The sequence below is a fragment of the Lissotriton vulgaris genome, chromosome 5 (assembly GCF_964263255.1).
Source record: "Lissotriton vulgaris chromosome 5, aLisVul1.2, whole genome shotgun sequence".
Lineage (NCBI taxonomy): Eukaryota > Metazoa > Chordata > Amphibia > Caudata > Salamandridae > Lissotriton > Lissotriton vulgaris.
This window is the reverse complement of record NC_141693.1, coordinates 1,156,118,460-1,156,131,846: the sequence shown is the minus strand read 5'-3', so window position 1 is coordinate 1,156,131,846 and position 13,387 is coordinate 1,156,118,460. Positions and strand designations below refer to the sequence as shown.

Genomic DNA, 13,387 nt, shown 5'->3' with positions numbered 1-13,387 from the left:
ACAGCTGATTAACACCAGGTGTTACTTCGACAGGTTTGGGGTATGGGGTTATTTTTTTACCAGTCTTATGTCTGGTTTTATTCCTTTTATAAACATGATTAATAAACGTGTTTTTGAAGAAATGCCGTCAATTCATCTCGATATGGATTGTTTGGTTGACATAAGAAATATTGCTCTAATGGACAGACGCTGAACTTTTTTCGTTTTGTTGACGCATTCTTGCTTGTCTGGTGGATTTCCTCTGTTTTCTCTCACCTCTCCTTCTAATGGTTCTGCTAATGCCAATTCAGATGCAAACTGGGTTTGTGCCAAAATCATCATTACAAGGTGTGCACAAAATTTTGTTAAATATCGGTGCTTTCTCCTCTACACAAATTTCACCAGGTCAAAACCTGTGACGCTGGTGCAAGGAAAACAGGCATTGGCATAGCCAATATGTCTCGCCTTTGGTTCCTTATAAGTGTTTAGTTATCCAGCACAATAGCCTTGGTGCAACAACATCAAGTGTTGCATGACTAAACTCTTATAAGGTCCCAAAGGCGAGACCTATTGGCTATGCCAATGCTTGTTTCTATTGCTCTTTGACCGTGGATGTAATGTGGGGGATACACCCCCAGACTCCTAGCAGTGGTCGGTCGTAACTGCAGCCGCCTTGCTGCTTTCACTCCTACTCGTCCTCACCTTTCGTTCCACAAGGCATCTGAGAGGCTTCTAAGCGGGTAACAAGCGAGCAGCTGGAGGAGTCAGGCAGCTGGGCAGGAGTAAAGATTAGGGCTGCGCGTAATTCCACAGAGATTTTATGCAACCCTGCAGAACTCTGTGTAGTGGAACTCTGCCCACCCCTACCTAATTGACACTATTTTTGTTTGGGCCAGGTATTCAGGCGCTGTGCATGTGCCTACCTGCACGAGCTGAAATTTGCCGGACTGAAGATTTCTCAACCCAGTGGACATGACCGTCTCGGCCCGGCCAAGTCTTCTTTGTGCTTCCACCGCATGATAAAGGGGGAGCATCACTGATAGATTTGTACCTGGGTGCTTTAGTTTTAACCCTTGAAGTGCCCAGGGCCAAGTGTTCACCATTGACCCTCGTCGCAGTGTGGGGTGGGGTGAACAAGTCTCACTGACTCCTCAATATCCTTCAACAGAGAGTGGGCATGGAGGGCACTGTGCTTAAATGGTTTGCATCCTTCCTCTCTGACAGATCCCAAATGATCAAAATAGCGAACAGTCTTTCTTCTCCTATGGCGGTAGGTCAGGGTGTTCCTCAAGGCTCTATACTTGCACCCACATTGTTCAATCTCTACTTAGAACCACTGGGGAACCTCCTAAACAAATCCGGGATTCACTATCATCTCTATGCAGACGACACTCAACTCTACCTCAAGGTTGCCTCCACTCATGATCTCTCCATCCTAAGCTCTACTCTGGACTCCATCCAAAACTGGATGTCAACTCATCAACTGATTCTGAATCCCTCCAAAACTGAATTCCTCCTCTTCTCCTCCTCACTCTCTCCTCCCCCGGTTCAATCATGGATGGATCAAATGAATCTACTAAACAATAAACCCATCATTGTCGACAGCGCAAAATCCCTTGGTGTCATTCTAGACAAAAAACTCAATCTAACTCCTCACATCAATTCTATTGCAAAATCTGCTCGTTACCAACTGTGCCTTCTTTGGGGAATCCGACGCTTCTTCCCGGAGCAGGACCTTATAACCCTGGTGCAATCGCTGGTCCTCTCCAGACTAGACTACTGCAATTCTCTTCTTACTGGCCTCCCCAAATCTCACCTGTCCCCATTTAAGTCTGTTTTCCATTCAGCAGCTCGCTTCATTTATGGGGCCAAAAGAAGCGATCACATCACACCGATGTTATCCACCCTCCGCTGGCTTCCCTTTGAGGCTAGAGCTATCTACAAGACCGCTTGTATCACCCACAAAGCCTTGCACTCCTCCTCTCCTCGCTACCTGGCGAATAAACTGAAACTCTCTGGAGGCTCTAGACCTTCACGCAATGCGGAGAATCTACTGCTTGAACCTCCCACTTTCAAGAAGGAGAGAACAATGGTCCAATCCTTTTCAGGCAACGCAGTGAGAATCTGGAACTCCATTCCGCTTCAGCTCCGGACCACCGCCTCCTCCCAGGCCTTCAAAAGGGACCTCAAAGTTCTCCTCCTCCAGAGACACCTCTAAAAGTAATTCACGTCCTCGTGTTATTTGGAGGAAGACTTCCCACTACTGATAAATTCTACTTTCCATGACCATGGAAGTGCCTTCACAGTGTATTCCTGGGGTTGGAGTGTCTGCCTTTTTGCAGTATTTTCCATGTACTTGTGTTTGGTGCCCTTTTGTAACATGCACACACCACTTTGCCCTTGTAACACACGGTTTGCTACCTCTCACATGTTTTTACCTTTGATACTTGCACAAGTGCCACCTTTGCCTACGTAACGCTTGTTCTTGTGCCTGAGTTATTATATACTTATTGCAGTATTATACCTTAAATTATACTTTGTTTTCTCTTGTAACTGCACACTTGTCACTTTTTCCTCTTGTGCACTTTTTACTACCTCATGTTTTTGGTTGCTCACAATTTTTACTACCTCATGTATTTTGTTTGCTCACAATTGTCACTATTACCTTTACTACCTCATGTATTTTTGGTTGCTCACAATTTTTACTACCTCATGTATTTTGTTTGCTCACAATTTTCACTATTACCTTATGTAACGTAACGTAACGTATGCTTTTGTAATCTGTTCTTTTGTAATGTTTCTCATTAGGTTTCATTTCTGTTCCTTTTGTGAAGCGCTCTGACACCTTCGGGTAAAGTCTGCGCTATATAAAAATGCATAAATAAATAAATAAACTGACCCCCCTCATCCCACTGTGTGACGAGTTAGGGAATGTTCTCCTTTCATTGGCTGGCCTTTGGCAAGGTCAGCCAATGAGAAGAGGTGGCTGGGTCTTTTTTCCTTCAAGAAACAACAGTCTACCCTCCTGCCACCCGAGATGTGGCCAGGAAAGTTTTGTTTTTTTGGTAAGGGGAGGGTGGGTGTGTGTGTGTGTGTGTGTGTGTGCGTGTGTGTGTGTGTGTGTGTGTGTGTGTACACACACACATAATATACATACGTAACCACATGCTGGGTGTGAGTCTGTGTGTGCCTGGCTCACCCGTTCTGCACATTACAGGCCGCCACTGTACAGTGCTCTTTGCTGCCTCCTTCTGGAAGTCCTGCAGCAGCAAGGCGCCCTTTAGATACCATAGCCTTATTTGCATGCGCTATAGGATGGTGGTGTGCTAGCTAATAAAAACACTAAAAATGATATCCAACTACCTAATCGAAACAGTGATTTGTGGGTAGGACAAAGCCATTTGTTAAGTCCTTGGAAAAGTATTTATTGTGCATTGCTTTAAGGCGCTCAAGTTTCTTGACAGAGACCTGGGAATTGTAATAAAAACCTTTCCCCAACTTAATTGATTGATTGATTAATTAAGATCATTCTGAGGGAGCGGATGTTTGTTTCTTGTAAAGAATGAGCCTGGTTGATGTTTTTGGGAGCTAAATACTTGTTTCTAATGTCATTGGCATTGTCGTTGAGTGTCTGCCAGAGCAAACACCTGCATGACTTTTCACTGAACCCCAGTCTTTCGTGACCCTGCCCTGACTTTGAACAAGGAAAGCATGAACAGAAAATTTCTTGAGAAATGCCGACGTAAGACCAACCATTCTGGTTTACAGCTTTATACAGATGTACACGCCACATACAGTATTTAATCAAAAATATATTGTGTAATATAATAATAAAATGAAATACATAAAATAAACTTTTTAACACTATTTATAGAAACGGCTAAAAAAGCTTATCTTTCTTGGTAAGGCTGTTGGCAGTGAGTCTTAAAGGGGAAGTGTCATCACTGGGATGTTCGCCTTGAAAAGTAAAATTTTTATTATAATCACCCTTGCACCAGGTATGAGATGGACTTTGCCCACCACCATTTGAGACTTTGCTCCCACTTCCTTTGTGTACAGTATGCGGCCCTTGCGAGGGCTCTGTCAACCTCGAGGCCCAGGATCTGACTTCTTGGTGCCACTCCTGCCACCTTGAAAATGCCGTGCACATTTCTACTCTTTTGGTTACAGTCAATCTTAATCTTTACTTGGCAGGATGTAGAGACGTCCGAAAGAATTCTGCTAGTTAGGGATAGCAGTATCATCTCAAACAAATGAACAAAATTAACAGCTCCAGTATGCAACTAAAATCAACTGGAATTTTAGACTTGCCAGTTCAACAGATGCTTTAGAACCCATATACTGCAACTGGCACTATTAGAAAACATTTGTAAATAGCATACCTGCCTACTTGAAGAACAATCCGTCAGTGTGAGGAAGGGCGGGGCCTCGTGCCGAGAAGTACCTACAAGGCACTTTTGAACCCCACCCCACCCCACCCCCAAGCCCCCTCCGCTAAAAGCAATAAAATGCCTTTTGAGGCTGGTACCGATGTCCTGGGGTGTTTTTACACCCCTTAATGGACGTTGGCAGTTCAAAGCCTCAAACGAGCTGGAAAACCAGTATATAGAGTGGTTTTCAACTCGCTTTCCCTGCCACCGTGTGATAACGGCTGCTCACCGTGAGATGGTAGCACCTTGTGAGTTGGCAGGTATGAAATAGTCAACTTGAAAAACCACTATATAGCTAATACTTCTTATTAGTTGCTCCAGATGTTGGCCGGTTAGTGTACCAGACCAAAGGAAGAGATTGGTTTGGACCAGATCACTAATTTGATTAGGTTGTGAGGGCACAACAAAAACTCTCGGCTTAGCAGCACACAATGTAAGCATTGGGCCACATATACATAAATGTACAGACTCATGCTCAGTTCTGGAAGAGCTGGGGTTTGATACCCCTATCTGTTCAAGTAGAGTGCTGGTAGAGGACCCACGTTTACATAACCCATTCAAAGATGACTGGTCTGTCTATTTAAATAACACCCTGGCATAATATCTAATACATTTACACAAGTTAAGCATAAGGAAACGCTGTGTGGGCACCAGTGACCATTGAGAAGGGGAAGAAGCCATGATTTTCCAGATTTTTACAAAGCGTGGATGGGAGGGATACACATCAATATTTTATGAGAGTGGCCAGTGGCATTGTTCTCCCAGATGGCCCATTCCTATTCCAAACATGACCACCTATCTGGACACATCCAGAAGATAATAAAAACAGGGAGGCTTGAGAAGTCTCGGTTTCCACAATGAAAGAGGTCACTACATATTTTCTTTTTGCAGAACCTAAAGAAAAATTACATACCCAAAACTTGCCATCCCAGGCTAACAAGTCTGACTCATATATGGATACCACTGGCAAGGAGCAAAGGCATTTCTCACTGAAGTAGCCCTGGTATATATAGGAAATGCACAACCATCTTATTCTATCAGATTTAAGAGCAGAACGCCATCTGGGTCAAGCTTGGGGACAGTTCTAGTCTCGTGTGGAGCAAGAGTTCAGAGGTCTTGGTTGTTTTGGTTTATTTTTCAGCCGAATCCTTCACAGAAAGATGCTACTTCCCCTTTAAGTAGTAGCTGCATTTCTTTGAAACATGGGATAACAAAGAAAAAAAGAGCTTTGGTTTAGTTGACTATTTCACCATGTCATTACAGTACGACTAAGACAAGTTTTTTTTTATCCCCTCAGTTGATGAGATGTTTCACAGGAAACACAGCATTTTTGTACAACAAAATACTTATTTTGGGTCTGTAGCCTCATGGGCTTGGCGGTGTGCTATCGTGGTTATTCGCCACTCTCTGATTCCTCCTCATCATCGTCCGCAGGATAGTAATGGGTGTGGTTCTGTGTATACATTTTTGTCTTCATTGAGCAGTTGTGGTCCATGAGTATCGCCTGGAGGGTAGGAGAAACAGAAGCACAGCACTCATGAGTCTTTGTCACTATTATTATCAGCATTCTTTCCAATGTGTGTAAGCTTATTCCACCTAGCCTAGATAAATATACAATCCTGAGTTCATCATTCCTGATCTACGTCTGCAGCAGTAGGAGTATTGCCAAATCCACCGTACTACCATTGGCTGTAAATGAAAGGGATTGCTTGCAAGGAAATCCTCCCAGTTATGGTTTACTCCAGAAATAGCTTATATCAATATAAAATCTTCAAAATAGCTACATATCAAATAGTTCATGAGGAGAACTGCATTGATATTTTTTTACCATTAGGAATCTGACCTACCTCAACAAAATATTCTCTGAGAAAATCATGTGCTATCTCCTACTTCAGTCATAGAGGATTGGGGAAAGGAGAGGTTATCAATGTAACCTTGCCCCCCTTCAGCATGTGCTATAATAGATAGCCGCATCTTCCCACATCCCTCAAAAACTGTTCAAAGGAAAGATACATCTCTAGTCCGAACTACTGTTGTAAAATACTACACAATATTAAATAATGCAGTGTTAAATCCTCCATTCCATATCATCTGTTGCACTATTTAGCAAGCACTTTTAAAAAATAATATGTTGTCATTTGTGTAACGTGTATTTAGTGAAGGCTCCCAATCATACATTCCAAAAAGAGAACGTCTTGGTACTTCGGAAATCTGAAATTGTCACCAAAGTATGTCAGTGGATTACTTTGTCCTTTTTTTTATCATATCTGGTACATGTTTTTTCTTCTTCACATTATAAAAGCAGGTCAACACAAAGCCAAATTCTAAGAAAACAAGCATTGGCAAAAGCAGTGGTTATGGCTTTAACATGCCAAAACATGTAAACACAGAAACTGAGAAAACCTATTTACATGTGTTTATTGCTTTCGATACAGAATATGTATAGGATATGAAGAATTGAATGTGACAAACAATGTGATGATTGGGTGTATTTATGTTTCCCTGTTTTAGATTTAAACTAATAATAAAAGTCCACCGAAAGGGTAATAGCCATTATCAGTGAAAAAATAAAAACACTGATAAACACCTGTTTGACAGTAAACTAAAACACAATTAAAAAAAATATAAGTAAGAGAGAATGTGTCTTTTTTGATTTATTCCTAAACGGGCCAACACAATGTGAATTAGTTATAGAAGGCAGCGGCAACTAAGACTGGTATGAAACTAGTCTGCTTGCAGTTTGTTGTTCAGTGGCGGCTCCTCGGCTAAGGTGGAGGAGCGTCACCCCACTGCTCTTCAGCAGTGTAAGGAAAAAAAAATGCGATAGTAACTTAATGTTATTATAATTTTATTTTTCACTGTTGCGGGCGCTGCAGCTTTGCTAGGTTGAGCAGGGCTGCTCTGCTGGCAGAGCAGGGGAGGGGAGGAGTGGTTTTTCACTCCCTAAGTGTGCATGAATGTTGGCTGGCAGTCTTGGGTCGGCCAAACATTTATGCAAACATAGCATGTTCTCCACCCAGGCTGCAATACAGCCTAAGTGGAGAACATGACCAGGTGCCCAGTCCCCATCTGAGCACTGAACCCCTGCAATCAGACTTATCACAACGCTGCATTGCAACATTGTGATTTGCTCAGGGAACCCTGGGTACTTCCTCTTCTGTGTTCAGGCCAGAGGGAAGAGGAGGAGAGACACATGAGGAGGACGTGGCGAGGAAGTAAGTTTAATTTAATTTTTTGTTTAACCCCTTCTCCTCCACCCCCGCCTCCCCAAATCCGTGCCGACCACCACTGTTGTTGTTTAGGAATGTGATGATACTGAAAATGCTGTTTTTCCATTCTTTTCTTCCAGTTTTGCCTACTTGGATAAAAGGTGCAAACTTTAGAAGCATAGTTATGATATCATTATTTTATACAGTACAGAGTTTCTGGGAGCATAAAAATGTTTAATTCTATCATGGACTGGTGAAATAGTTTACTCATAGCAGGGCCGGACTGGGAACCAAAACCAGTCCTGGCAAATGCTTGGCCGGCCTCTCTCCGCCCCACCCCGCCCCCCCCCTCCCTTCCCAGGGGGTTGTGGGTGCCACCGAGCTCTTTGCCAGGGCGTTTTTCGGCCGATTTTGTTACAGGGCCGCTTTTGCAGCTGTGCTGCAAAAACGGCCCTGTAACAAAAACGACCCCCATGGGCCCCATACCGGCCCCCCCACCTGTGCGGCGCACAGAGGGATTGCCCGGTGCCCGCTACGGCCAGTCCGGCCCTGACTCTCAGTGATTTTGGCCATTGCGTACTATCACATTTTCCTACAGAAATGGACTGGATAAAACTCTTTCCTACATCAGGCCCTTTGTTCATAAGCCAGTGTTGGTAGTAAGTTCACTGCAAATCACCCCATCCATAAACCATTCAATTCAAGGCATAGAGACAGATACCTGTGAATCGTGGTGAACGCATGATTAGTCTTTCCACATGCCAAAACAACAATAAATTCACAGCTACAAGGTGTCCCATTGTCGTGTTTGAAAACTACAGCTAATCCTGACATTTTAGCTAACTGTATTTCACGGCTGAATTTTTTGAGTCCATAATTACAATGTTAACAGCAAAGTTTCAAGGCTGAGAATACAATATGGTGGTATTTGAAAAGTCACAACTAACTTAACACATGGAACACTTCTTGACTATGAATGAGCTGCTGAGACCCCACGGCGCTGCGAGGGCCCCAACAACATATGGAGGCATTCTCCATGGCAGCGGTCTCCGTGCATTGCTGGCTCCTTGCTACTGTCTGTTTGTCTCTCGCCCTTAGAAATGCTCCTGTCTGTGCCCTGAGGAGGGGTTCGGTTCACTGGTGACTGGCGTGGGAAGAACCTACCCGGCACCTTGAGGAAGCGGAGGTAAGGGGGAACAGCGAGAGCAGTGGAGTGCGGCACTGGGGGGCTCGGGAGAATGATCCTCCCCTGTAGATTACTATGAGGCTAGAGGCCTAGATCTTCCATGGGGTGAGACTATCTGCCTGACTCCAAAATGGCGCCCGCCGGGAGAGAGCCTGATAGACTTAGGGCCACGGGTCTTGAGATACAGGCGCTGTGACCGATTAAGAGGCTAGTGGAGATACCCTGACCTCCCACACTCACCAGCAAGAGCACAGACTCCAGTGAAATGATACACAGAGCCACAATTCATGCCTGACTTTTAGATGGCCGCCGTGGTTCACAATGCAATGTGCTGCTGACTTGGCCTCTGCATACCAGATAGTCACCATTACGTGCCTCATCTACGCAAAGAAGCCGCACAGTGGAGGGGGAGTACACTGCCCAACGAAGAGAACTCCCTGAGCTGCATATATGCCACAGAAAAAAGGCATTTTGGGGTGACTGTGAGCTGTTTCTATGATGGCGCCTAAGCATTGGGTGCAGAAAAACAGACCTCTCTGTGGATCGGCCTAAGCTCCCACCGTCCATCTCACAATCCTACCCAGCAGTAAAACCAGATGCTTTTGATGGAACTATTATGACGCCCCTTGGGCGGACCCTAAAACTGTTTTTAGCTACTGCGGAGCCCGAGCAACCTTGGCCGATGCCCGGTGGAGCTGTCCTATACAGCTATAGAGGAGTCTGGCCCCTTGGCCGTCACCTACCCAGCTGGTCATCTGTCATTGTTTTTCCTTGTCTCCCCGTTTGTGTCTCCTTCCCTTGCCCTCCGCCTCTCTCTGTGACTCTTTGATTCATACTGATATTACTATGTAACCCGTAACTCGCTGATTCAACTGATGTAGATAACAAAACAGTTTTTGCCTACCACGGAGCCTGAGTAAACTTGACCGATGCCTGGTGGAGCTGTCCTATGCAGCTATAGAGGAGTCTGGCCCCTTGGCCGTCACCTACCCAGCCGGTCATCTGACATTGTTTTTCCTTGTCTCCCCGTTTGTGTCTCTTTCCCTCCCCTTCGAGGACCCCAACACTGTTTTTACCTACCCCAGAGTCCGAGCAACCTTGGCCGATGCCCTGTGGAGCTGTCCTATACAGCTATAGAGGAGTTCTGGCCCCTTGGCCGTCACCTACCCAGCCGGTCATCTGACATTGTTTTTCCTCGTCTCGCAGTTTGTGTCTCCTTCCCTCCCCCTCCTACTCCCCCGTGATTCTTTGATTCAAATTGATGTAACTATGTAATCTGTAACTCGCTGATCCTCATGTTAAGCGCTCTGATAACTCCTGGTCTAGCCAGCGCTATATAAAATTTTGCAAATAAAAATAAATACAATTTAAAAAATGTATTTGATATAATTCTATGTTCTACAAAGTACTGTGCTGTTGGCTGGGTTGACTGCCCCTGCAATGTCAATATTTAATAGGAGTAGGTTAATGACCCCCCAACTGTGTTACGGTATGTTAGGGATTCTGAGTGAGAGCACAGTCTAGCAAAACTCCATTTCACACACCCACCATTGGGAGACAACACATAAACTCCAACAATGATCCATTAGAGGAGGAGCTGCGCGACCATCCGAGATGGCCGCGTGAGCACAGAGCTCCCCGGACCCTCGCCACTCTTCGCAACTTATCCTGACAACATCCTGAGTTTTTGGACGGATTATTGAAGAGGAACCTTGGCTGATCTCATAACTCTTTTAAAATTTTGAGTCGGACTTTGGGAACCGAAACTATGTCGATTCGAACTTTTGAGGCCCACCCTGCGGTAAGCCAGGGACTTGGCAGATTGTGACGCCGGGACGAAGTTGAATAACAACGGCGGAGGACTCTTCCCCCAGTAGCCCTACTTCAACTTTCGGTTTCACTTTTGGGGCCTGGCATTGTCTGTCTGCCGGGCAGTTCCGATCGGTCGGTGATCTGTCCAGCCTCTGTTCAGTTAGAGTGAGACTCTATCCTCTACACAGTCGGATCAAACTGTGTCTTTGCCTCGGCCACGCGAGCCTGTTTTTGTGGACTGTTGATGCCTTGCCCGCAGGCGGCCATTTTCACTAGGTCTCACGGGCCCCTCCAGGGCGCATCTTCCAGCATGGCGGCCAGGATCGAAGCCGAGAAACGGAAGACTAAGACGCCCATTCGCGGGGAACCGGTCCAAACCAACATTATGGACCGGTACGCTCAATCTAAAGGATCCCCTGGTGGCAACAGCCGTACCCCGGAGGACGCCAAGGAAGACTCAACCGCCCCTACTGATCCGTCTCTTCATGACATCATGGGCGCCATCGCCAACATGAAGGAGACCATCGGCCAACAGTATGAGGCTCTTGCTCATCAATCAATCAATCAAGACATTTGTAGAGCGCACTACTTACCCGGAGGGTCTCAAGGCGCTTGGGGGGGGGGGGTGCTGCTACTGCTCGAACAGCCAGGTCTTGAGCTTCTTCCTGAAGGAGAGGTGGTCTTGGGTCAGGCGCAGGTCGGGAGGGAGGGAGTTCCAGGTCTTGGCGGCCAGGTAGGAGAAGGACCTTCCTCCTGTTGTCGTTCTTCGGATGCGGGGGACGGCGGCGAGGGCGTGACTGGCTGATCGGAGATGGCGCTTGGGAGCGTAGAAGTTGATGCGGTTGTTGAGGTAGCTCGGGCCTTGATCGTGTAGGGCTTTGTGTGCGTGGGTGAGGAGACGGAAGGTGATTCTTTTGTTGACGGGGAGCCAATGCAGGTTTCTCAGATGTCCGGAGATGTGGCTGTGTCATGGGATGTCGAGGATGAGTCTGGCTGAGGTGTTCTGGATCCGCTGGAGTCTCTTCTGGAGCTTGGCGGTGGTTCCGGCGTAGAGGGCGTTGCCGTAGTCCAGTCAGCTGGTGACGAGGGCCTGGGTGACCGTCTTCCTGGTCTCGGTGGGGATCCACCAGAAGATCTTCCGTAGCATGCGCAGGATGTTGAAGCACGACGAGGAGACAGCGTTGACTTGTCTGGTCATGGAGAGGGAGGAGTCCAGGATGAAGCCCAGGTTGCGTGCGTGGTCTGTCGGTTTGGGTGCGTTGCCCAGGGCGGGGGGCCACCAGGAGTCGTCCCAGGCGGAGGGCGAGGAGCCCAGGATGAGGACTTCCATCTTGTCTGAGTTCAGTTTCAGGCGGCTGGTCGTCATCCACTCGGCTACATTTTTCATCCCTTCGTGAAGGTCGGCTCTGGCGGCAGCGGGGTCGTTGGTCAGGGAGAGGATCAGCTGGGTGTCGTCAGCGTAGCAGATGATGTTGAGGTTGTGTTGGCGTCCGATGGCCGCGAGGGGGCTCATGTAGACGTTGAAGAGGGTGGGGCTCAGCGAGGATCCTTGAGGGACGCCGCAGATGACTTCGGTGGCCTCTGACTTGTACGTTGGTAGACGGACTCTCTGTGTTCTTCCGTCGAGGAAGGAGATGATCCATTCCAGTGCCTTCTCCTGGATTCCGATGTTGCTGAGGCGCTGCACTAGGGTGCGGTGGCAGACAGTGTCGAATGCCGCGGAGAGGTCTAGGAGGATGAGGGCCGCTGTTTCCCCGTTGTCCATCAGGGCTCGTATGTCATCGGTGGCAGCGATGAGGGCGGTCTCGGTACTGTGGTTGGCTTGGAAGCCAGACTGTGAGCGGTCGAGGGATCCATTTGTCTCGAGGAAGGCGGCCAGCTGTTTGTTGACGGTCTTCTCGATGACTTTGGCTGGAAACGGGAGGAGCGAGATGGGGCGGTAATTCTTGAGTTCGGTGGGGTCCGCTGTAGGTTTTTTGAGTAGGGCGCTGAGTTTGGCGTGCTTCCAGCTCTCCAGGAAGGTGGCGGTGTCGAAGGAGGTGTTGATGATGTCCCGCAGGTGGGGTGCGATGACAGCGTCGGCCTTGTTGAAGACGTGGTGAGGGCAGGGGTCGGTTGGAGATCCGGAGTGGATGGAGTTCATCATGCGGACGGTGTCTTCGGTGCTGATCGGAGTCCAGGCGCGGAGGGTGGTGGTGGGGGCGGTGGTTCGGTCGTGGCGTGCGTCGGTTGAGTGCTGAAGCTGTTGTGTATGTCCGCGATCTTGTTGTGGAAGTAGGAGGCGAGGGAGTTGCAGAGGTCTTGCGATGGGGTGATGTCGTTGTTTCCGGCGTTGGAGAGCTCTTTCACGATGTTGAAGAGTTCCTTGCAGTTGTGTGCGTTGTTGTCCAGCCGGTCCTTGAATGCAGTTTTCTTGGTGGCGCGGATCAGTTGGTGGTGCTTCCGGGTGGCAAGCTTGAGGGTGGTCATGTTGTCCGGTGTTGGTTCCCTTCTCCAGGCTTTCTCGAGGGCTCGGCAGTTCTTCTTGGAGCTCTTGAGTTCGTTGGTGAACCATGGGGCCTTCTTGCTGCCGGGTCTGCTGGGCGGGGTCCTCAGTGGGGCGAGTTCGTCCGCGCAGTTGCTGATCCACTTCGTGAGGTTGTCGGCGGCCTGGCTGGGGTTCGCTGAGCTGGCGGGAGGGTGCTGGCTCAGGGATGCGGCGAGCTGGTCGGCTGTAATCTTGTTCCAGCTTCTATGAGCAACCTGTTGCTGGTGGTGGTGGATCGTCGTTC

The 13,387-nt window shown here is 47.6% G+C and overlaps 1 protein-coding gene across 1 annotated transcript in view; it reads right to left on the bottom strand.

The window, feature by feature from the left end:
* Positions 1–3,049: 3,049 nt before the first annotated feature.
* SLC18A2 (solute carrier family 18 member A2) overlaps positions 3,050–13,387 on the bottom strand; it is a 532,773-nt gene continuing 522,435 nt past the window's right edge. Inside the window, exon 16 of the mRNA XM_086922918.1 lies at positions 3,050–5,913. Within this exon, the coding sequence (XP_086779044.1) occupies positions 5,803–5,913 (111 nt within the window). The 3' untranslated portion in view covers positions 3,050–5,802. The remainder of the gene's footprint in view (positions 5,914–13,387) is intronic.